Source organism: Brachycentrus maculatus, unplaced genomic scaffold, assembly GCF_059751285.1.
Source record: "Brachycentrus maculatus isolate JH-2025_06_01 unplaced genomic scaffold, ASM5975128v1 h1tg000095l, whole genome shotgun sequence".
Lineage (NCBI taxonomy): Eukaryota > Metazoa > Arthropoda > Insecta > Trichoptera > Brachycentridae > Brachycentrus > Brachycentrus maculatus.
This window is the reverse complement of record NW_028280849.1, coordinates 867,501-895,282: the sequence shown is the minus strand read 5'-3', so window position 1 is coordinate 895,282 and position 27,782 is coordinate 867,501. Positions and strand designations below refer to the sequence as shown.

Genomic DNA, 27,782 nt, shown 5'->3' with positions numbered 1-27,782 from the left:
TATGAGATAGTTAAGCTTCAAACTTATGAACAAATGTAAATTTTAAGATTTAAATAAATACAATACAAATTTAATTAGTAAAACAACTGATAGTGTTTACATTTAAGGTAACGCGGGGAGGCTGTACAATCCGTAATACAACCTCCGTATATAGGGTAAGCAACCGGGCGGAGACTTCAGTCACCGGTCACCAAGCGCAGGCGCCGGACATATCGTCATTATTTCCGCTAAAGCCTCTCGTCCGTCGGAACATTTTCAGTTACGAGCTTTGCGTCATATGATTTAAGGTTTCACGATGTTTTTGAGTGCGTTTGGTGTTTAATTGTTTGTTTTCAAGTGAACTGTTTTTAAGACTGGATTCCAAACGAGGATAAGCTGCAAGGATGATGGTTATTTAAAAAAAAGGTAAAATATATTTTTTAATCACTGTTGTTTGTTTGTATAAAATTTATAATCCTTGATAAAATATTTTTTACACTTTTTTTACAGTTAAAATCATTTTGGTAGGGTGGTATGAAATCATTTGTATTAATATTATGTTATAAATAAAACACTTGTTTTTTTTTATCACTTATGTGGTAATAAGTGTTTTATTTTTAATTTAAATGTAGATAACATGTATTAATGTTCTTTTTTTTTTCATAATAAAATTCGTTCATTATAATTTATGCATAAAACTTAGAGATAATTCTGTATGTGTGGAGTTTTAAAGATATACAAAACACAGTTTATAAGCACATTTTGAGTGTATCCAAATACTTGTTCACACATCTGGATTATCTCCATTTATAGGAGTAATTAGTTATTCTTTTCATCTCACCAATAGGTGCCTCTAGTGAAGTTCTAGTGATTCAATAACAACGTTTCGAAATTGGTTCATAAATATAGAACTTCTAAGAATTTAAGTGGTGTGGTTGTGAATAATGGTTAGAATTGGTGAATGTTACACGTGTGTAAAGTGATCACTTAAACCAGCCTATGACGATCGTCAGCCCCGTCAATGTCCAGACTTCCATATTCTTCTTCATCTTTGATGAGATGTCAAAAAAAGAGAAATATTTATGTTTTTATTATTTACGCAAATATTTCAATTTCATATTATTTCTGTGAGCCTAAGCGGCTCATTATTAGAAATAGGTATCAAATTGTGGTAGAGTGGGTTCGAACCAAGAAACTCTGACTCTGACTCTGACTCTGAGTCCGCGACACTATCCACGGAACCACGACCCGACATAATAATATCAGTATTTACATATTTATTTTATTGAAATTCACATCAAAATAACGCTAATATTATAAAGTTTATTTTTATATTCAAATAGTCCAACCAAATACCAAAATGTTAGCAATAAAAAATAGTTGTGGTAAAGTATTCATAATATTGTTTTTTATACTGTGAACCTTCTTATCAAAGTAAGAAATACTGTCAAAGATTTTAACTGAATACTTTTATATAAAATATTAACGCATTAATAGCTATCACTAATATTGGTGGAGAAAAAAAAATTTTTTCAAAATTGGGTATTCATAATTTATTCCCTAGAACCAATTTTTTTTGGTCGTGGTGAATATTCAATGAACATTTCAAGCACAGTCAAAGTTCTTATTTTGTGCAATTTGATAGAAAAAACTTTTAGTTACATTACTACTTTTTATACGGTACATATGTATATTATTCAAATAAAAAATTTGGGTGCTTAGCCAATAAAAAAAAATTGTATTGATTTTTTTTTTCTTTTATGGAAATTTTTGTACAAATTTAATGTGTTTGTACTTACTACTTGAATAACCTTTACATTTACTGAATTATTGTTTAAACACTCTATTAAAATCAAATTGAATGATAACATCATTTTAACAGTGCATCTTATGATACGAAAAACATGTATTTTTATTATTTAGCTGTATCCGACCATGCGTTCCTGTGGCTTATTTTGGTTAAATAGCAAAGAAAAACAGATCACATAAAAATATGTGTGCAAAGTTGTGTCATAATTTCAAAGCAAATGGTGAAAAATATGAGGACATTTATGATTTTAAACAAGCGAAGAATAACGCTTTCATTTTATAGATGATAAATGATTTCTTGTTTCTGATATGTATGAAATAAATAAATATGTAATTTATAGCTTTCTTTGTATAAATGAAATTTAAACTTTATTTCTTAAAAAAAAACATTATGGAAACATTTGCATGGTAAGTAATTCAGTGTCTGATATTATGGAAAATAATATTTTTAATAATAGAAAAAGGTTTTTTTAATATCTCAAAAATGTAAAAAAGGCCTTCTCTCTTAAAAAAAATAAACAATGATTGATTCGGCATGAATCTCATCTTTGTTCAAATGGAGCAACCTATACACATGATTCACAAACATTTCAACTGATAGCGCCACTAGATCTTTAAAAAAAAGACCAAGACATAGCATAAGTTCAAAAAATTGATGCAATGTGGATTTTCAAAAATTGGCTAAATGATGAACGTTACACAAGTGTATTAAGTGATCACCTAAGCCAGTAAAATACCAGGTCGTCAGTCCAAGGAAGCTCAGATTTCTATCTTCTTTTATTTAAAAAACGAATGATCTTTCATCTCAAGTTGAGAAAACTATAATATAAACATTGTTTTTATCAACTTTTTCACACAATACATAAAAAAATGAATAATTATCATGGCAACAGACTTCACACTCGATTGCAAATATGAATAAAATAAATTTCTTCGCTGATATATATTTGGATATACATCGTTAAATTATCGATTTTTTAGCAGTAAAATATCGTTTATGCCAATAAGGTGAATATAATTCAGCTTTAGTTAATCAACTAAAAATAACTACACGCATGATCTGGAGAAAAATAGTAATTTTTAACCGAATATAAAGTATCTTTGAATCACTCATCAAAAACTGGATTTTTTCTATATTGTGTGCCTGTTTTTGCCAATTAACCAAAACAATTTTCAACTTACTATAGGTAAAAAGTAAAAAGTAAAATGATTGTTTGTATTATCGAAACATAAAAATTCACCCACCCATATTGATAATCATTTTTTTTAATGAAAGTATTGATTTTTTGTTTTTTCGACCACCCATAGTGATTGGCACATCATAAATTTTAAAAATCCTTCAATGTATTTACAGGAATTCGTTATTGCGTAGGACGGGAGTAATAGCGAATAATTATTTTTATGTAACTGAATAATAATATACTTTAAATTATTCAGAATGAAAGTTGTGTAAAGTAGTTTCATCCAATCTGGGAAAAGTTGCATTGTATGCTAATTGCAAATCGAAATTACTCACATCTTTCATTTCAGGATGTATCATATGAGATGGAATGAACCATTGAAATTCGAAATGACAAAAATGTTTATGCAACAGAAATATAGTAAATGGTGCGTCATTCCTCCAATATGACAAAAATTTAATTCAAGCAGGCAAATTGAGACATCTAATTAAGTTATGGTTTTTATATTGAATACTCGTGGATTTTCAAAGTATTGTTATTTTTTATTTGTTGAAATGCTTAGACATTTTACAATATACGCATACAAATGTTACAAATACATAAAATATTATTTTATAAACATAAGATATACTAAAGAAGGAATGACCTGTTTGTGGATATGCATTTAATTTTAGTTTTAAATAAAATCTATAAGAAAAAAGCGACAGATATTGAAAATAAATTATTACATGATAATTATAAAAAATATTTGTAAAGAATTTGATAAAGGAAAAGAAGGAGAAAAAAAACTTTTCAATAAAAAATAGCATTTTAAGTCTATTTCATAAATCCATCAATGATAACAAAATTTAAATTTAAATTTAAAAAATCACAGTTGATTTCTGTCATTTTACCCTTATGAAATGCATTTAAAAAATTTTGAAATTGAGTGCTTTGCTTAAATCTGGATTTGCGGTAAGAGATTTCAAGTATACTTTACTAGATGTTTAATGTTTTAGAAAATAGCGTTCACATATAAACATATTTTATATACTGTAGCTTCAAAAGCTCGTGTTATTTTGTAAAAATCGAAGAATAGCTACAAACAACAAAATCATATTGTTGTCTTGTATACAAGTTCATACATTGACGCTTATTAATTCTAAGGATGAACCAGAGGAAAAGAGTAGCGAGAGCGAGATATTTTTTCGTAATATTCTCATTTATTTGAAATTTCATATCTAAGTTCCCACACTCGTGCAACTCATGAATCATAAACGCTTGTTTCGTTAGTAAATACTGTTGGAGTATATTAAGTAGGCAGAGTCAAAGAAAAGGTCCAGGGGCCCTATCCTGTAACCATCGGTCCTTATGATAGATGTGACGTTAGAGAATTAATGAATTACTTTTCATATTAAAAAATATATTTATATGTTTTTACAACAATGGCAAAATATTAAAACATTATTTGATCCGAAAATGTATTTATCCATCATTTTTAGTAAAGTCTCTCTGAATCCCTTACAGAGTTTCATTTTTACTTCAAAGAAATTCATGTCTTTAAGTCAAACTATTTAAGAAACTATTAATTTAATTTTGTAGTTAAGGTTGATTTAATTTATATCGAAGTGGTTCGCTTTTATCTGGAGGCTTCAATTAAACTAAGATAAAATTTCTGTACATTTTTTAACACCAATAAAAAATATATAAAAATGTAATCGTATCAGTGAAAGCTAATCTGGAAATAACTTTTGGCATAGAGTTGGTAAAATAAGGATAAAAGTAGACTTAATGCAGTCAAAATGCGATTTCAGACAAATGTGTGGCAAAACAATGTATGATAGGTACTAGAAAGGTGAAATGTGTAAAAAATGCATGACTGAGATGATAGATTTTTTTATAGCCGATTCTAGTAGTAAATGTTTAATGGTTCGTTTATTAAACACCCTGTGAAGAAAATAAAATGAAAATAATGTGACACCATGTGACATTAGTGAAAATTAAAAAAAAAATGTTAACTTAAAACTGAATATTAAAGTCGCCATAAAATATCACTCATTTTAATATCACTTAATATGAACATATGGATAATATGAATATAAATATTATAAAATAATTGAATACCGTGTTACCTTCATAATCACTCCAAATAAAGTATTTTCGTTGTTGAAGAATTTTAAAGTAAAAAAAAAGTCCGATCATTCCGGTCGAGACGCGACAGTCTTGAGAATACGACCCGAGTGGGACTATTTGACTTGTTTCTTCTCCGGGTAAAATAAAATAAATGTCGAGAAAGTGTCCGCAATGTACGTGATAAAAATTTATTAACGGGCCTTTCCACGAGAGCTTCCGTGTTTGGAAAAATAATTACAAGCGTTGAAGGACTGTAAAGAAACACGTATCTCTAGAAAAAAGGCAACTGATGAATACTTATAGCCCTTATAACGAGAAATCTTTTCCAATTCTCTCTCTAGATTACCTTGTATATTTATGTACCTAGGTTTTTCTAGTTCTCTCATAGTTATTGAAGCCTTGTTATATGCTTTATAAAATAAAACAACTTTGTTTTTACCACTTTTTATTGTTACCTTTTTCCAACCTGTGATAAACCCTGATGATGACAAGGTTCTTGTTGAAACCGGTTGAAAAAAAAGTGGTTAAAACAAAGTTATTTTATTTTATAAACATTATAAAATTATAAAATGTGCCACAATGCATCTGCGAAAAACATTTATGAAACCTTATTTTATGTTTTAGAACCAAACGGCTTTATTTTAAAGGGGGAAATAAACGTTTTTTTTACTTATAACACCGTTTTTGTATTGAAAAAATAAGTTTATCTTCGAAAAAAACATATAGTTTAAAAAAAGGAGTAATTGAAAAGTAAGGAGTTAAAAAAATGACAAATAATATTGTTTCAATAATTTTTTTTAAAAAAATGTGGGAAAATAAAATCATAAATTTTGACACGGTTAAATTCTTACATGATGTTAAATTCTACGTAGAAAAAAATCCTTTAACCACTCTCATTAATTCCTCACCTTTCTTTTTCCTTCCTGCATATTCTATTTTTTATACCACACCCTTACCCTTTTACTCCCTTCCTCACACATACACACTCCTACTGTTTTTTTATTTTTATTTTCTTTCTCTTAATGTTTTAATAGTTATTATAACATAAATGTGGAATTGTTTAATTGGCTTTATTTTTATTAATGTAACTATTTTCGTTAATGTAATGTTTATTATTGTTAATGTAACTATTATTAATATATCCTTTTTTAAATGTAAAGCTGTACAATTCCCGAACAAATAAAATTAAAAATTAAAAAATTAAAATGATATGCTTTCAGCCTAAATCGTCCTGAATTATGGGATCCCTTGAGTTCCGCTGATTTCATAACAAGCTCCAGATATATTACCCTTCGTCGTGATTCCAGTTGGCTTTTGAATAATGGCCTTAGTTTGTGAAGATGTGAAGTTATATTATGAATCACTGTTTCTCGACGCGGCCGCACGAGGGCGTAGGTCCGAGAACCATTATTACAAAACCCTCTGATGAAAGAGAATATGGAAGGCTGGGCATTTACGGGGCTTACGACCGTCATAGGTTGGTTTAAGTGATCACTTTACACACGTGTAACATTCACCAATTTTACTCACGATTGACAACTACACTACTTAAATTCATGGAAGTTCTATATGTATGATCCAATTTCGAAACATTGTGCTTGAATCACTAGAACTTCACTAGAGATATCTACGTGAGACGAAAAAAGCTTTTTACTAAGCAGAAATGATGAGAAGTTAAAAAATAATTTGAAAAATAACTCCTTTCATTGGAGATAATCCAGATTTGTGAACACTTAAAATATTTTTGTTTTAAAAGTTAATATAATTCGTTGAAAACATGTTTATTATAACGTTTACTTTGTAAAGAAATAAATGTGTTTTATTTATTGTTTCGGCATTAATTTTGTGGTAAGACATGTTACAATGATTAAAGAAAACACTTGTTTTATACCACTTTAGTGTTATTAAAGAATATATGTTTCAGAAGATAAACTTCCATCATTCAGGTCCGTATAAGTATTATATTATATTATGTCATTTATTATACAGACCTGAATGATGGAAGTTTAACTTCTGAATCATGTAGTCTTTAATAAAACTTAAGGGTATAAAAGAAGTGTTTTCTTTAATCATTATAAGAAATAAGTGACTCCACAAAACAAACCCCGACAATTTTAGAGTATAAAAATCAAAAGAACGAAGTATTGTAGGGTTTTTAAACACGCTGATGGGCGATGGACGCGATACGACGGGGCGGATTAGTATACTCGCGGACCCCGCGGTGATTTATAGTCTTTTGTCGGCTCTAAGGTCCGAGACGGATAGGCCCAAGTGAAAAGTGATAGTTATATATTCCATCTTAATGCGAGAGTTTAAATGCGTAATTAATTCATCACCACACTGCACATGTGAAAATTTCTTAATTTTTATTTTCTACAAATTTATCTAAAAATGGATAGTAATGAAATGCAAATTATTTTTGAATAATAAAAAGGATAATTCCTGTTAAGATTACTCATGTAACTCAAATAAATCATTGTTGTTACTACTACTTCCAACACGCCGTTCCTCTGCAGGGGTAAGCGGAGAAGATGGAAATCCATACTCGTCTGTCTTGACATACACTCCTTGCATCCTTCACATATTTACATAATATAATCATACATGCCCTCCACTTTCGTAGACTTTTAACGCTTAAAATTTTCCACATTTTAGGTTAAGATTTATCTGGCAATGCCAAGTCTTTTTTGGCCTTCGATTCTATGCCTTAACCATCTCTACACATAAACATATATATATATTTATATATATATATATATATATATATATATATATATATATATATATATATATATATATATATATATATATATATATATATATATATATATATATATATATATATATATATATATATATATATATATATATATATATATATATATATATATATATATATATATATATATATATATATATATTTATATATATAAACATATATATATATATATATATATATATATATATATATATATATATATATATATATATATATATATATATATATATATATATATAAATAAATAAATATATTTATATAAATGTTTCTATGAAAGCTCTGTTTATACTGCATTTTTCCACATTTTAGGTTAAGATTTATCTGGCAATGCCAAGTCTTTTTTGGCCTTCGATTCTATGCCTTAACCATCTCTACACATAAACATATATATATATATATATATATATATATATATGTATATATATATATATATATATATATATATATATATATATATATATATATATATATATATATATATATATTTTTTTTTATATATATAAACATATATATATATATATATATATATATATATATATATATATATATATATATATATATATATATATATATATATATATATATATATATAAATAAATAAATATATTTATATAAATGTTTCTATGAAAGCTCTGTTTATACTGCATTGGATATTAACAGTTTAGTAAGGTTATAATAACATTTGTATGTACTCGTATATGAAAGTCAACAGGTGTAGTATTCCTTCAATTTCTCCTGTTAAAATATAGCAGTTTAATTGGTCATATTAAACAAACTACATATTAACAATTCATCGTTAATATGTAGTTTGTATGTTAAATACTAACAATTACCATAATATATTGCTCGTTCTATCTTTGACCTTTCTAGTTACGTTTAAAGCTCCGGGGCCTGAACTGAAGTGTTCATTAAACCCGAAAATAACCCGGCCCTAATAAATTAACGTTATGCGGATAGGTACCTAACCCTTTGAGTAACGAATGAATGATCAATGGAAATTTTTCGTTCTTCTTATCTATCAATTTTTAACAACATTTTGAGTGTGTCCAAATTCTTGGGCACAAATCTGGATTACCTCCAATAAGAAGTTGTTTTTTTTGACATCTCAACTAAGATGAAGAATAATATGGAAGTCTGGGCATTTACGGGGCTTACAACCGTCATATGCAGATTTAAATTATATCGTTACACACGTGTAACATTTACCAATTCTACTCACAATTGACAACCACACTACTCAAATTCTTGGAGCTTCTAGTTTTATTGATGAAACTCAAAACATAGTATTTTTTGACATCTCATCAAAGATGAAGAAGAATATGGAAGTCTGGGTATTTACGGGGCTGACGATCGTCATAGGCAGGTTTAAATGATATAGTTACACACGTGTAACATTTACCAATTCTACTCACGATTGACAACCACACTGCTCAAATTCTTGGAACTTCTAGTTATATTGATGAAACTCGAAACGTAGTGTTTGATTTCACTAGAATTTCACTAGATATGTATGGTGGGATGAGAGAAGCTTTTTTATATTAAAAAATATATATATAAATCATATTATTTTTTTTACATATATACTATTACAAATCTATTTCTCCACATAGGAGTTATTTATACATTTTTTACATATCTCAACATAGTTGATGAAGAAAATAGAAGTCTGGATATTTACGAGTATTTCTGGGCAGACTTCTCCTGGGAATCGAACCCGGGACCTCCAGTACGATAGCCGAGCGTGCTGACCATTAAACTACGGAGGCGGAGGCGAGTTATAGTTAAAATAAATTAGTTCAATCACATGAACGTTGCATTTACTATCTTAGTTGATGTTTACCGTGTACCGAATAGTCCGGACATATTTCCTGTCAACATTTGACGTGCGTTAAGATAAAGTCAAATTTATGATTTATAATGACATGTTTCAATGCCTCAGCTTGCGTCTAACTCAGCTTACATCATGTGTGTTATTACCATATAATATGTGTACTTTATCTATAATACAACGACTCCGATTGTTATATGTTGTTATCTATCCGACAAGATTTTTTTTTCAAAATGTTTTTACTACTTTGTATTTATTTTGGGAAACCAAAGAAAGGGTGAGAGTTTGCTATATTCCTTGAACGATAAAGTGTTTAAGTATTAGATATAAGAGTGTATTTTGAGTCAACGTATTTCTATTATTGTAATATCTATTAATATACTTAAGAGTAAATAACAACTGCATTCCTTAAAAAATCTAGTTTATGTAACGACGAATATTAAAAAAAAAAACAACTACGTTATAAGGTAATAATGGCATATTTAAAAAACAAAAAAAACTTAATTAAATATTCTCATTAGTTTGACGTTTTGCTTGAAAGTCAACTGACCTTAATGTCCCAATGAGAGAGAGAGAGAGAGAGAGAGAGATAGAGGAAGAGAGAAGAGCATCTCAAAACAAATACAACAATACAAATTTCGCATGAATTTATTATGTTAATTAAATTTTTACAATTCCATTAGAGCTTCAATTATTAATACTGTTATTAATGGTTTGTGATTACTAAAATATAAAATATATATATCTGTGATTCGATATTTTACAGATAACGAGAAAACACAATAATAAATCAATCAGATGTTCATATATAGCCCATCCTATTCTATCGTTTTGTTATGTCGCTCTCTTTTGCTCTACTCCGTGGCGTCGGAATGTATAGCTTTCTTTTTCCTTCTCTCAACGTCATATATTTCTTCTCTCTCATGTAACGAAATATGCTTGATAAACGTAACACGTCTTTGAAATATTTCTCTCATTTCTTGTTCTCAATTCGAGTTTCACTTTAAAATAAACAATCCGTATGCTGAGGGCATCTTAGAAGGAAAAGTATTTTTTTTTAATTTCTCTTCACACAGTATAATATTTCTTAAATAACACACATAGAGCAGTTAGTACACCAGTATATACATAAGTATATTTGGAACTACGATGACTAAACTTTATGAGTCATTGAATTCACTGGTGTTTTGATTAGTTCAGCTAAATTTTACACCATAAAAGGATCACGGGTAGGAATATTTATAAGCAAACAGGTTACACTTGTCATAAGGGAATTATCAAACAATGGCTGACATCCACCCACACTCCTTGTCTCCTGTGAATTGTCATCAAGTTGCCTACTATGCATACAATACTAAAAGAGTCCAATCAGGTTTTAAGATGGTATATTTAGTCGAGTAAAGTTTAGAAAAAAACGTAACTTACGACTGGGAGAACCCTGTGAATAAAAACTTACTCCTTACAAAGATACAAAGTTTGTTTGCAAAGACATCTTGGTGTGACGTTCTATTCTTTCTGCCTACCCTTGCGGGGAAGCAGCATGATGGTTAGTTAGTGAGTTGTAAAATTACTTATACAATAGTAGGTACATAAATGGTTGACGGTGGCGTTTTTATATGAATATCTACAATTTTTATTGAACAAATTAAATTATTTATTGTAACTGCAGACAGTTTCGTCTTAGACATAATCAAACACTGCGACACATCAGTGTTTGATAATGTCCTAAGAAGACGAAACGCGTCACGTATTGACATATACATAAATAAATATAGAATTCAACCAAATAAACCTTGTTAAATTCAATTAAATAATTCGCGTATAATGAACTATTTTTTTGTGTTCTGTACTTGGTCCATATTAAGATCAAAGCGCAAAAAAAATATATCGTATGTCACATTAGTATGGGTTTGGTATGATAAGCTTATGTGATGTGTTCAGAGCGGTCTAAGTGGCTCTCGCGAGACGAAAAAACTAGTGTCGGATGAAATCTCGCCTTTTTTAGTTAACGGCAAGGCCGAACGACTTGTGACAGGTCTCATGATGAATGTTATTAGTGTAACCGAACCTATGACCGCTACTGACGACTGGTTTTCAAAAGGCATTTACTAACCGAACCTCAATCTGCGTACACAGAATCTTAAAACAAGCTTTCTTTAATATATTATTAGATTAAAACCAATATTTTTAGCTTTTCCACTTTATTTTCATTTGACCAGCGACTGGGTTTCGTCGTTACCGACATCATCAGACTGGTCATCAGATGTCGGTAACGACGAAACTCGGTCGCTGGTCAAATAAAAATAAAGTGGAAAAGCTAAAAATATTGGTTTTAATCTAATAATATATTAAAAATGCAATTCCATCACGAAGTGTCAGTGGATAATATAAATCTATTAAAAAGCTTTCTTTGACAGTTTTTTTTGACATCTCAACATATGAGTAGATGGAGAAGAATATGGATATTATTCACAGGAATTATGACCTATCATAGGCTGGTTAAGTTATCACTTTACATACGTGCGATATTCACCATAATTGACAACAGCACTACTCAAATTTTTGTAACCTAACATAGCCTAACTAAACCTCAGTGTGCGTACAGAGAATCTTAAAACAAGCTGTCAGTAATAGATTTTTTTTGACATCTCAAGATATGAGTAGATGGAGAAGAATTTGGAAGAAGTCTGGGTATCATTCACAGGGCTTGTGACCTATCATAGCCTAGTCAAGTGATCACTTTACACACGGCAACATTCACCATCCTACCCATAATTGACAATCACACTACTCAAATTCAAGGAACCTAACCTAACCTTACCAAATCTCAATCTGCGTACGGAGAATGTAAACAAGCTTTCTTTGTTAATTTTTTTTTGACATCTCAACACAACCCATCGAAAAATATTTTGAAAATCTGTTTGTTTTCATAAAATCAATGTGTTTTAAAAATTAAGAAATATTTAATTTAATTTACGTACAAATTTGACGGATAAATTAATATGGAAGAAGCCAAGGATACAGAAGACAGAATGTTCTATTCTCTCTGTCTCTACTAAAGTACGCGTTGGCCACTTAGTTATATAACCAATGTATAAACTACTAGTTCCTTTTTCTGGACACTTTCCGGGTTTAATATCCGATATTTGTTCCCTATTCACTCTGGCTTTTTGGAGAACTCTTGTGTATGTATGTATGTATGTATATATATATATATATATATATATATATATATATATATATATATATATATATATATATATATATATATATATATATATATATATATATATATATATAATATATATATATATATATATATATATATATATATATATATATATATATATATATATATATATGTATATATATATGTATATATATATATATATAAACATATATATATACATATATATATATATAAATATATAAATATATATATATATATATATATATATATATATATATATATATATATATATATATATATATATATATATATATATATATATATATATATATATATATATATATATATATATATATATATATATATATATATATATATAGATATATATATATATATATATATATATATATATATATATATATATATATATATATATATATATATATATATATATATATATATATATATATATATATATATATATATATATATATATATATATATATATATATATATATATATATATATATATATATATATATGTATATGTGTATAACTGACACGGACAAGCCGTCCGTCAGTAGTGGCTTTTAATCTATGAAGCGAAGTGTGATTTCGCTGCACACTGATCGAGTAGCCTAGATTACTCGGTGTAAGATGTAATTTGTTGTAATTGGGATTCGATAATAGGTCCTCTCTAACATTCTACCCAATACACATGCGAGTACAACGCGTAAGTGTCGGTTACCTTAGATGTTTAATTGATAGTTTATGCTGTAAATTCTTTCTATTTTCTCACTGACTGCGAGATGGTGAAATTATTTTTGGTTATATCAATTTACATATTAGTTTATCATTCCTATACTGGGCGCTCGTTTGCGATCACGTGTCGATCGAACGGCATTAAAACGGTGACAATTTTTTTAGTATAATATATTATATATCAGACGCTGGATTATTTGCTCTACATTAATGTACTTGTAATATTTAAAAGCATTATTTCTCTCTTTCAATTTTTTTCGTACAAATTTCAAATCGATTTTTATTTTATTTCAATGACTTAATGATGCAATGAATTTTATAAAAGTGGCATTACACAAAGTAAACGATGAATAATAAAGATTTTTTTTTCTTCTATTTCTATTTTTCGTTCAATGTTTTCAAGGAGAGTGTTATATTACCATACCAGAAAATTATCAATGCTTTTCATATACAGAATAACTTAATATCTCTCTTCTTTAATAATAATAATTATTAGTGCTAAAAAGAGTAATATATATGCATGTACTCCGCATGCCTCCTGAGAGCCTTAACACCTCCTCTGCGATGGTGTGTCTGGTCAGACCCACCATCGCGGAAAATTATTGATTACGTAATAGGTAATTTGTTTACGTCGTTTTCCTTGAGTGTAATCGTTCTTCAAAAAATTACCTACAAATTGAGATACAAACGAAAATTATTGGACCAGATTCAAATGAGTTATTAAAAAAAAAGAACAAATAAAATATCAAAGAGGTCAGTTGTTCGCTATCAATGTGTTAGTGTGCCGTCTGCCGTGATTTTGAAATCCTAAAAACAAAAGCGTACATTGTCAATCTTTGGCGATTGTTTCCGTTTATTGTTTTTTTTTATATTTGTTTTTAACTGATTTATTTGTTTACTTGTATGACGGATTAAATATCATATATATATATAGACTATAAGGTAAATCTACATTTAAAAAATATTAATATTACAAAACACAGACCTTCACAATAAACTGTTTTATATTTGAACGATTTCTAGTTTTATTTTTTTTAAATCTTTTCGACACTTTACCACAATGGCAGGAAAAAAATAATTATCTCATGACGAGATTGAACGACTTTTGGACAGTTCTTAAAGTGAAAGAAAAGTGAGAGAATAGTGCAGATGACAGTGATTTAGAATTCAAAAACCTTAGATTCAGAATTTGAAAGTGCAACGGAAAACGTGGTTTTATAAGAAATGTCAGTAAGTGATAAAAACATCGATTTCAACAAGAAAAGTACCGATTGTCCTCTTATTTTTTGGTAATAATTTATTGGTCAATAATAAAATTAAATATCATACCTATTATGTCTAACGAACTTGTATATAATTTTTTTATAATAATTAGTTTTATTTGGTTTCGTACAAAATTGTATTCATAATTTCTTAAACCCGCAAAATGTTTATGTAAAAAAATGGCGAACTTTAAATGAATATTTACACCATTTTGGGCAATTCCGTATATATTTTTCAATGAAAATTTAAATATTTTCACTGTATTTAAAATGAATTTTAATTGCATTATGGACAAAAATTTATCTTGAAATATTAACTCAAAATCCTAGAATCATTTTGTGGTTTTTGGAGCTAACTGCCACGTTTTATATTTGAAGATAATTACTTAGTTGCATTTTGTTAATAATTCTATCTGTTATGATGTTGACTTAAAATATAGTTATAAAATTAAAAACACAAATTATTTGAATTCAGTAAAAATAAAAATGTTTACAATCACTGCTTCATTGCCAACCATGCTACATGCGCGTGTGACATGCTCCGCGGTAGTAGTGAGTATATAAATTAGTTAGTCTGTGGTAGTGAGCCGCAGCGCGCGGTCGCGTTTGGATGTAAAATGATGCGCTTGGATAATTTAATTTCAAAACTATCAAAAACTTGAAAATTCTCATACAAAACTTATGACACATTATCCTATTGCTATGTAGGCTATTTTGAATAATATATAAAATATAAAAACCCTAAGAAAAACGCCTAAAAGGCGATTTCTGTACTGGGTCAGATCAGACCCACCACCGCTGGGCGCGTTTTGTTTGAGGCCATCGCGCTTTAGGTGTTAATCAAGCTTGCCTCTTTTACAAGGCATCAGGTTCGCGCCGCCCAGGACGACCACTGCTGACAATTCGTCGGCAGTTCTCGTCAGAACTTCGGGACGCGGATCTGACTTGGGAGGATGCAAGGGAGCTAGCAGCCGACAGAAAAGCCTGGAGACAGTTTGTGGACTCCATATGCCCCACCTAGGGAACGGATATGGTTTAATATTTTTATTTTACAACATTTCGAGTTTGTCCAAATACTTGTTTACAAATCAGGATTTTCTCTACTTAGGAGTTATTTTTACATTTTGATTTCTCAGCATATAAATGACATGTTGGGATGTAAAAATATTCTCTTTTATTATCATTGATTTATTGGACAGAAAATTTACTTGGTGACACGTACGGTGTTTGAAAATAATTCGGAATGCATCGAAATACGTGTCATAATGGATTTTAAGAAATAGAAGTATTTACTAAGTAAAGTTAATTAACTAACTAACTAACCATCACGCCGCTTCCCCGCAGGGGTAGGCAGAGAGAGTAGAACGCCACACCACTCTGTCAAACATTCTTCGCCTCTTCCACGTTCATGCATCTCTTCATACATACCCGCCGATTATTACGACTCCTAACCTGACCACTTTCAAGTATTTGGCATACCTGATGGTGCCATGTTTTTCTCGGTCTTCCTCTGCTCCTTTTCCCAATTACATTCGCCTCATAAATTGTCTAACCGTTCTTTCCTCACTCATTCGTTCTACATGTCCAAACCATCTCAACACACCTTTTTTTAATTTAATCGATAATGCTGATAGAAGTAAAGTTTAAATTAAAAATAAACTTTTTTATTAAGGATTGTTTTTAAACTATACGACTTCATGTAAGATTACTGCACTATATATATTTTTTAACCTTGTCCAACCCAATCTAACCTTAAAAATATCGATGCGTGTATTATTATAATACGTATTCAATAGTAATTGATTATTATCGTACGTAGGTGCGTTCACATAATACAATATTAATATTTCGTAACATCTAAATGATACACATATTTTTAATTTAATGCTGACGGCGTGGGTAGATAATTATACATATTATGATTAGAACAGACGTGGAACATTGCCATTGAAATTCATACGATAAAGCTCAAGCTAGAAAGTGATCAAAGAATACATTTCATACAGAAACTTTGTACATACAAATAACTGTACAGTTTTTTTTAAATTTTATTTTATTTGACCAGTGAGCGGGTTTCATCGTTACCGATATCATCAGTCTAGAGGGAGGCTATGCAAAATTATACGTTTTACTCGTAATACATCAAGGCAGGATGATAAGTGAAGGCATAAATAAATAAAAGTGAATTTAAACTCTTATTACACAGGCTGGGACTTAACGATTAAGTTAATACTGCTTTTAAGTATAATGCAGTGCCCTAAGCACCATTGGATGTGGACAGTTGTCAGAAAAAGAATTTATGCTTTATGAACTAAACGGGTTTTTTATAATTCATTTTATGGTTTCGAATAAGATAAATTAAGTAAAACAACAACATTTTTAGTGTGTTCAAATACTTGTGCATAAGGCTGGATTATCTTCGCTTATTATTTTTTATTTTTTTTGACAGATATTATAGAAAAAAAAATCGCTTAATAAAAGGCTTTACCTTTTACAATATAGATGGTTGTTGTAAATTCACTTGTACTATGTCACGAGTTTGATTAATATATAAAAGAGTTACAAAAATTTAGTAGTATTGTTGTCAATAATGGTTAGAATTGGTGAATGTTATACGTGTGTAAAGTGATCACTTATGTAAGTCTATGACAATCGTAGGCCATGTAAATGCCCAGACTTCCATATTCTTCTTCATCTATCTTGAGATCTGAAAAATATAAATAAAATGACATTGAAATTTACATTCTTTGAATTTTTCTTCGTATTACATCTAAACTATTAATTAATTAATTAATATTAACACACATTTTGAAATCACTATTAGAAATGAAGATAAAGTCAGATTTGAAAAAAAAAAATAAAAAAGTTCAATTCACATTTCATTCAAACCCTTATCCGCACCCCAATGGTGCATAGGGCACTACATCATATAAACGCAGTGTTATCTCGATCGTTAACAGATGAAGGAAAGGTGATCATCCCTCCGCTTCAGGTACCAGTCCAGGGTAATATTGAATAAATATTAGAGTGAAAAAATCACTTATATTTATTTACTACCCCCTGGGAAACGAACCCGGGTAGGCCTCCAGAGCGGTAGGCGAGGGTACCGACCATTACACTACGGAAGCGGACAAATTTTTAAAAAAGAAAGAAAAATAATTAGATTGGTTTTATTAACACATTTTACCCTTTTATTGCATTCTCTGGAAATGTATTTTTACAAATCAAAACTGCAGCAGTTACCCCTTAATTTATCAGCATTGCGTACTCGAAACCAAATTGTACTAACTGTACTCAATAACAACGATTACATTAACTACCTATCAATATAATGTATAGGTTCTCGCATATACTGTCGATGGGAGGTATCACTTTCTTCCAAAACTAGCAGTAAGTAGTAATTAAGTAACACAATATTATGTAAAAAAAGAAAACAGTCGAGAGAATGCAATTAAAAAGTGTTAGAACAATTTAATTGGTACGTTTCTTCGTAAATAAATTAATGTAAATATAATATCATTCATTGATTTGCCACCAAAACTGTGAAATTGATTATTGTGTATTTTTTAGTATATATGTGCTTAAAATAATAATTTGAATATTTGGTTGGTTTTTTTGTACAACAAAATAAATAGTCATCAGATTTTTATATTCGTGAGGAAAAGAAAAATAAAACAGAGAAGTAATAAATAATTTTAAAAAACTTTTATTATGTAAATGTCATTTGTCTCTTTAAAATAATTTTTGAACCTGAAATTCAATGTTTTTGCGTAATAAAAGCAGGTCAAAAATAAATTTATATTATTTGTGAAAGTTTTATGTAAGTTATTCATTATTATTACTTATTGATTTCATTAACATTAGGTTTGTGGAAAAAGTGGGGTTTTTTTGACATCTCAAAAAAGATAAAAAATAATATCTTATAATATCTCTAATGACTTGTCATAGGCTGTTTCAGTGATAAATTTACACACGTGCATCATTCACCATTCTACCCAGGATTTACAACCACACTATTTACATTTTTGAAACTCCTACACACATCATAAATCGCACGATGTTATACATATGAATTCAGAAGAGCCATCTATGTTGGATTGAGAAAGTTTATATTTAGGAGAGACCCTTTTATTTGGATGATTATTTTTACAAACGTGTCATATTTTCACTCACTTTTTACACACTGAAAACGTACTTTAAAGATTTTTATGCAACTTATAAAATGATCAAATTGCTATTTATTAGGTGTCTTAACATGGGCAGAATGTTAAACATTACATAAGTGTAAAAAGTGATCACTTAAGTCTAATGCCAGGTCGTAAGCCCTGGAATGCTCAGACTTCCATCATCCAAAACGATAGATGCTACATCTCATGTTGAAATACCTATTGTATAGATTTATAAAAATATTATTAATAATAATTTATTTATTTTCTGGCGTTTCTCATGTGTGTGATTATAATCCAGGATTCGGATCTCACATACTAATATAAGAGTTTCTGCTTAGTAAAAAGCTTCTTTACATCTCACCAATAGATGTCTCTAGTGAAGTTCTAGTGATTCATGAACAAGGTTTCTAAATTGGTTCATATATATAGAACTTCCAAGAATTTGAGTAGTGTGGTTGTCAATAATGGGCAGAATTGGTGAATGTTACACGTGTGTAAAGTGATCACTTAAACCAGCCTATGACGGTCGTAAGCCCCGTAAATGCCCAGACTTCCATATTCTTCTTCATCTTTGATGAGATGTCAAAAAATAATACGAAAATAACTCCTGTAATTGGAGATTATCCAGATTTTGGGAACAAGTATTTGGACACACTCAAAATGTTGTAAGATATTTATAAGTACAAAAACTACAATCGTTTCTCTTTGGTCAAGGCGGTTTGAATGATCATAAATTTATTCATTAATAGTGTAATAGTTGAGAATATTAGTGCCATTCACCGGAAGATGAAACTCCGTGTAGGAGTATGCAGAGATAGACGTGACATTTCCACGTGGGCAATGCTTAAAAATAGTTTAAAATATACGAACGTTTAGAAGCCTTTTGCTGTGGGTTGGTTTATACGCCCATGTCACTTAAATGGCATAGCGATAATACTATCTTAATTGATATTAGTAATGTTAGTAAATAACCACTCACCGACTACTTCTGTCTACCGGTTTCGAGACGTACCCGTCTCTTCGTCAGGACATACACTACAATTTAACAATCATGCGAACAACACAACACCACACCCACTTAGTACTATTCACATACACTATCACTACACATGCAAAACATGCAGAGCGAGTTGTTAGTCCCACCAGTTTCCCAAAAGCATGGTGGGACTAACAACTCGCTCTGCATGTTTTGCATGTGTAGTGATAGTGCATGTGAATAGTACTAAGTGGGTGTGGTGTAGTGTTGTTCGCATGATTGTTAAATTGTAGTGTATGTCCTGACGAAGAGACGGGTACGTCTCGAAACCGGTAGACAGAAGTAGTCGGTGAGTGGTTATTTACTAACATTACTAATATCAATTAAAATGTTTGACCACAAAGTAAATGCTTTGAATATAAATAATAATACTATCTGTTTAATGTTAAATTATACATACATAAAAGTGAAAACAAATAAAATCTACCATTTATAAAAAAAATGCATGTGCTTATTAGTATGTATATATGCTTCAAATTGCGAGCCGCGATTTTTAAAACAAGTGATAATCGTAGATATACGTTTTAGTACAACATTTTGAGTGTGTCCAAATACTTGTTTACAAAATCTGGATTATCTCCAATTACAGGAGTTATTTTCATATTATTTTTTGACATCTCATCAAAGATGAAGAAGAATATGGAAGTCTGGGCATTTACGGGGCTTACGACCGTCATAGGCTGGTTTAAGTGATCACTTTACACACGTGTAACATTCACCAATTCTACCCATTATTGACAACCACACTACTCAAATTCTTGGAAGTTCTATATATATGAACCAATTTAGAAACCTTGTTCATGAATCATGAAGCCTATGACGGTCGTAAGCCCCGTAAATGCCCAGACTTCCATATCCTTCTTCATCTTTGATGAGATGTAAAAAAAAAATACATAATAATAATAATAATACGTTTTAATATATGGATAAGTTGCTATTTTGAATATACGGATATCCATGCTTATGTTATACGACGTTTTATGTAATATTAGCTAAGTTTATATAAAAGTATATCTTTATATTAATATATATATATATATATATATATATATATATATATATATATATATATATATATATATATATATATATATATATATATATATATATATATATATATATATATATATATATATATATATATATATATATATATATATATATATATATATATATATATATATATATATATATATATATATATATATATATATATATATATATATATATATATATATATATATATGTATATATATATATATATATATATATATTAATAAAATAAAATCAATCATTGATTTTTCGAGTTAACTTAATTATATTTTATTATTAAAAATACATAAAAATATAATTTGTGACAATTGTTTCGCCTTCTTATGATAGATGTTTGCAAATGCCATAATAAGGTGAAACAATTGTCACAAATTTTAGGTACAGTTAGCTTTAAAATAAATCAATTATGAACACATTACACATAGTGATGAAAGTTACATTTTTGAAAACACGAGGTTTTCAATGTTTTTCTTTTCTTTAAATCAGTCTTTTTTATTTACATCAGTATGAACAATATATAATTATCACATATCTAAACGAATTGAATATCTGAAGAAAAAAATAGGACACCTATCAAAAATCATCAAAATTTTCCGGTAATTACTGCCTTTGTTAAACTGTTACATCACTTCATTTTTAGAGTTTATGAATATAGACTTAGTATCAATCTAGTAAGGTAGAGTTTGTCAGTTTTTGTAAACCGGTTGAACCGGTTAATAATTTTATAATTACCGGTAATTCCATTGAATAAATGATTTGGTTTTTAATAAATTATAAAATATTAATTGAACTATGATTTGCAATGCTTATATTTGCACTAATCAGGATCGTTGAGAATTATGTGGTATGATTGGTTTGCCTAGAATTTTTTCAAATTTTCTCAGTGTTAATTTCAATATAAAAAAAAACTAGATGTATATGAATAATGCCTATTGTGATGATTCATGTTGATATTTTTACAAGGATGAAGTGCAATATGTAAGTCTGGGCATTTACAGGGCTCACAACCTGTCACAGTCTGGATATGCCAGTCCTTCATACTCCTCTCCAACTATGTTGTTTTATAAATAAAAATCTTTGAATTAGCCTTTCATACGTTGTTAGTCTTGTAAATGCTTGATTTCCATATTCCTCTTCATAAATACTGAGGTATCAATTTAAAAAAAAAACAGTGACAGGTCGTGAGCCGTGTAAATGCCTTGATTACCATATTCCTCTATGTATTTATTGAGATATCAATAAAATAAATGTATTAGCTTATGACATGTCGTAAGCCCTGTAAATGCCCTGATTACCATGTTTCTCTTCACTTGGATTGAGATGTAAATAAAAATATTGGTAAAAAACAATTCCTTTGTGTAGCTGAACCCTGAATTTGTGAATGAAGTTTTGGACACACTCAAAATATTGTCGATGTATATTAGTTTGTAATTCCACGGTGATATTGTTCTGATCTTGTATTTTGCTCATGTTGAGAAAACTGAGATGATTTTATGTTTGTGCGTTATAAAATTTATCTTCTTTTCCTTCAAATCTTTTAATATTTTTAGTATTTCCTTTAATTTTTGTCATGATAGAAAATCAAATGCATTTAAACTCATATTATTTTAACTCTTACAAAATTAAAGATAAATTTCCAGTAAGCTGTAAATGTTTAGATATTTGATACCGTTTTACGGTATTTTACATGCCCTGTTATGAAGAACTTATCATAAATTTATTTAAAAAAAATAAATCATTGCTTATTAAATATAATGGATATTTCTTTTATAAAAATGAATGTATCTCATTCGATCTAAACCGCGTGCCATAATTCTCATTGATCGATTCTATTGGCGCTAAGCCATTAATTTCCAGCTATTGAAATGCTACACAATTGTATAATTTGAATAAATATATATATGGTAATCACTCGATGGTCGATTTAGATAAATGTCTAAATGGAAAATCATCTACATATAATACTTTCACAAGAACTAATATTGCCTAACGGAGATGATATGCTTAGAGTGTTGAAAAACAAGTCAATATTTTATGGTTTTATATCTACAATTACGTAATCTCTGAAAATATGAATGAGATTGTATTTTTTGCTAATATTTATTGAATGATTAATAAGGATATCATAAAATTTACACCTTTATCTTGGCTTCTCCCACTTTAGCTTCCTACTCAGTAAACCATGCTTTTAAAATATTATTTTATTACTGTAAACTTGACATCACACCATTTATATTCATAAAATTTGAAATCAACAATCGAAATTTTCTTCTAATGTACATTTTTTCTATTTTGTTACAGATTGACCTAATAAAAGCTGCTGTTGGAAACAAAGCTTTCTGAATTGAAGATAAAAGAAAAAGGATACACTAAAAAAAATCGCGATAATAGTTTCCAAAATGGATGACCCGTATAACCTGCCAGTATTATAATTTTGAAAATAACGTGTGTAAAATCAATTTAAACTTAACTTCATATTTAAGTGAAAAAAAAAAGAAAAATGGATCACATGATGATGCAGTTTAGTTTTAAGGGCCAGCGCCTTTTTCCGGATGCAAACAATAACGGAAAAAGAGGCGGAAGGAACGGCGAAGGGAAGAATTCAGAGAAGTACCAATTGAGACCTCGAGGAAGAGCGAGAGAGAGCCGAGCAGCTACGGCAGGAAGGCAGATAAAGGATGAAAAAGAAACTCAATCCAGACCAAGACCCGCCCCTCTTAGTAAATACAGAAGAAAAACCGCAAACGCGAGAGAAAGAAGCAGAATGAGAGAAATAAACCAAGCTTTCGAGACTTTGCGGAGATGCGTACCGCATTGGGCCGCTGCGCCGACCACCCCTCAAGGAGAAAAACTAACCAAAATAACAACACTCAGACTGGCAATGAGATACATCGGCTCTTTAACTGCAGCCTTGAGAGATCCTCCGCTATTCCATCACGAGTTTGACAACCTTCTCGATTCAGATGAAAGTAGGAACACCTGCAGTCCTCAAACCCTACCCAGTTCGGATTCTTCACTAAGCCCTGATATGGGATTACCCGACAGTCCATTTCTGTCATCGCCGGAGTCATACAGTCCCATGTTGACATCTCCCGACCTTCCTGAATCCTGCCTTTCACCTTTGGACTTCGACAGTCCTTGCTTGCTACAAGACGCTTTTCACGACCCTTCACTCACAGCAGAAACGTTCAGTGAATATTTTTTAACATGACGTTCACAGGAGAGAAAAATCTGCGGACTATAAGTGTATATTTTACCAGTTGAATACAGTTGCCATTTGTAAAGATCATATGATTAATATGTAAATAAGAAATATATTCAGAGTATTTATTAAACGTTTAAATTAATGGAAACAGCGTACGTTTCATGAAAGTGGTAAAATTATTTCGAAAAATTAATGATTTTATCACTATATTTTACCACAAAGGTAGTAAACGTATAAATATCCCATGGTGTAAATATTTAAAAATCACGTTTTAATATAAATATTTTTATGTACGTTTCACAGCATTATCGAAACATTAGATGTTATAAAAGTTAAATAAGTTGTAAAATATTATGTGTAGTTAGATGTTAGTAATGGCCAGATGTTGAGAACTGATATTTTAATACTATTCGTATTCATATTTTTAAATAAATAACAAATACATGAATACTTATTATTTTTTATGTATTTTTGCCACGATGTAAACATTAACCTTGTTACGTTTGATTTTATGATAAATATAACGAGCATTATCAAAATTATACATTCTGAAATATTTTTCTATGATTTTTTGTAATACGTTCCACGTAGTACCGTGTAAAAAAATACGTCTAAAAAAGTATACTAAAATAATAAAATAAAAATATGGTGCAAAGGATGTATGAAAATTAATTAAGGTTCAAAAAATAAATTTCAGTATTGCTTTTTGTATCTTAATTTAATTTTGAAAATATTAATAGGTGTAGGAGATCCGAATTATTTTAACAAACAAATGTTTAACAAAACGGACGCTAGAATTTTTTTTTATTTTTCCTTGCACTGAGTTATTTCGAAATCATATAAAAAAAACTTGTCGAAAAGAAATCGTTACACATCACAAATACGATTTTTTTCGCCTTTTCCTAAATTATCGTTACATATCGCTCACTCCTTTCAAGAACGTCACAAATAAAAAAACTTGATTTTTCAAGAGAACGTTTTTAAAGTGCAAAAATATAATGCAATATGTTAAAAATAAATATCTAGCCACTTACTGAACTTTTAAATGTCCAACAGATCTTTTTAGGTAAAACCTGAAGGTTTTTTCTCCATTTGAAAATTATTTAGTATTTTAAAAAAATAATTAAACAGTACCTTTTCATGAAAATGCAAAAACAACACTTTCTGCCCTGTAGCAGGTAAATATTAAGTCAAAAATATGCCTCTTTTGTTGGGATATAGTACACTTTCTGGGCATTCCGAAAACACGCATAACTGAAAATTGACGATTTTTAATTTATGACGTTCTTGAAAGGAGTGAGCGATATGTCAAATCCTTAGTTCTGTTTTATGGAAACCGTTTTAAGAATAATCCAATATTCATATATCACAACCTTTTGTTATTCTTTGTATTCAATCTTGTATTTTGCTAATCTTTTTGCGTATCATATTTATTTGATCAATTTTGTAAAAAAAACACATTCTTGTTGGCGTAAAAATGATGTCTTCAACACTTTGTCATTAATAAAACATGACCGTAGTCATTTTAAGCTATTTTATGAATGAATCTGACTATCTTTATTACCATGAATTATATCTCTGCCTACTGTTAAGTCAGCATGACCTTCGTATGACATAATATTTATTATTTGACTTTGAAAATCGTGGTTTTTTGAATAATGTACAAAGTGCCTACATTGTTATTCGAGGCTGCGATTTTTCAATCATAAGCATTACATAGTTACGTCATAGTTTATCATAATAATATGTAAATTTCGATATGTAAATCTCCAATTAAATGTTCCTCATTGCCCCATAAATATTTATCTCAAATTCATTCACAATTCCGTGCTTGTGTGGGATGCGCACGAATGCGTACTGGAATCTAATGGTCCAGTTTGACTTACGAATTATATCCCACGTTTTCAATAAATCTGGCTCTACACACAAGAACCAATACTGACTGAAAAATTAAGACACTGCCTTGTAATAATATATTAATAAATTATTAATTAAGTAGTTATGTAAAAGAGATAATACTCAAAACGAAAGAAAATTAATCTAACAGATCGGTTTGTAGTACGAGGTAGTTGTGACAAAAAAAAAATAAATGTGGGACCAAATACTATATTAGTCAGTTCGATGGGTCGATTTATGAAACAGGCAATTTACGAAAATTTATGAAAATCTTTCAAACGATTCCTCGTCCTGTTCATTCAGCTGATACATATTCATAATTCATCCAAGGATTCATATCATGCTCGATATATTGAGATAGTATTTTTTATCAAGTCATTTTATTTATCTCATGTTATTATCAAAACAATAATGAGAATAAATTATTTTTTTCTACGACAAAGCAAAACATTTTCAAAACATTATATAAAATCTTCTTTAAAATGAAAAGTGATATTTGATATTGAAAATTGATATTTTAAACAAAGAAAAAAAGTGTCATATTATAGTCAAAGCTGTTGCAATATCCATATCTTTAACTTATACTGAAAAATTAATATCTTAAGATTAATTTTTAAATTCTGAGATTTTTTATTTAATTTGTGTGCTATCATTGATTTTTACAAAAGAAATATTTTTTTCCGAGTACGCAATTTAAAAAAAAAATATTTATTGTATTATATATGTACCTACTATACTCAGCATGTTTTATATTTTTTAAATAAATAAAATAAAGTAGTGTTATTTTGTAAATTTTTTACTTTTGGAAAAAAGCTTTCATTAAAGGTTAAGAAAATTCCTATAGAATTTATAAAAATAAACAGTAAGGCTTATTTATACTCAATGCATTTTTTTGTTTATTTGTTATAATAATATTAAACTATTAAAATTTGGCGTTGCTATTAAATAGAAGTGCAATAAGTGTGCTGTAAATAATTAAAGAGCATAATTTTAATTGTAATCTATCATAAATAGTGTATTTTCTTATATATTTTAATAGTTTTGTAGCATTGTTACATCCGTTGAATTTTATTAAAAAGTGCCATTTAATTTGTGACATAGGATACAAATAACCGATATTTTACCGTGCTATTCTTCTGTGTATATAAAAGGGTGCTACTAAGCCGATATGTATTTTTGTTTGTTAAATTTTCAAGAATTAACTTAAAAAATCGAACCAGTTATACAGAACAATGTCAAATGATTTTCAGTATGCAAGCAATTTTAACAATTTTGAAAAATACTTTAAAGATATTTTAAAACAAATGTATCATATTTACACGAGCTTAAAACGCAAAAAGTATTGGATTTTTGTATTTATCTTTATTTGAATAATTGTTATAAAAATGCTTTATTTTGAAGAAATTATTCTAAAACTATGTAATATGTAAATAAAAAATGTTTTTATCTAAAATTCCTATGGGTATTTCAGAAAATAAATATATATTTCTAAATTTGTGTTTTTTTTTACACTAATGATTT

At 28.9% G+C, this 27,782-nt stretch overlaps 1 protein-coding gene across 1 annotated transcript; it reads left to right on the top strand.

Moving 5' to 3' along the window:
• Positions 1 to 197: 197 nt before the first annotated feature.
• Positions 198 to 27,094, top strand: LOC148310463 (uncharacterized). Its single transcript, XM_088258406.1, has 2 exons — positions 198 to 405; positions 23,462 to 27,094. The coding sequence occupies exon 2, from the start codon at positions 23,661 to 23,663 to the stop codon at positions 24,369 to 24,371; it is 711 nt and encodes a 236-aa protein (XP_088114532.1). The 5' UTR covers positions 198 to 405; positions 23,462 to 23,660; the 3' UTR covers positions 24,372 to 27,094.
• Positions 27,095 to 27,782: the final 688 nt, after the last annotated feature.

Excerpts from the sequence above, each read along its gene's own strand:
- LOC148310463 (XM_088258406.1), top strand. The coding sequence starts at position 23,661 with ATGGATCACATGATGATGCAGTTTAGTTTTAAGGGCCAGCGCCTTTTT.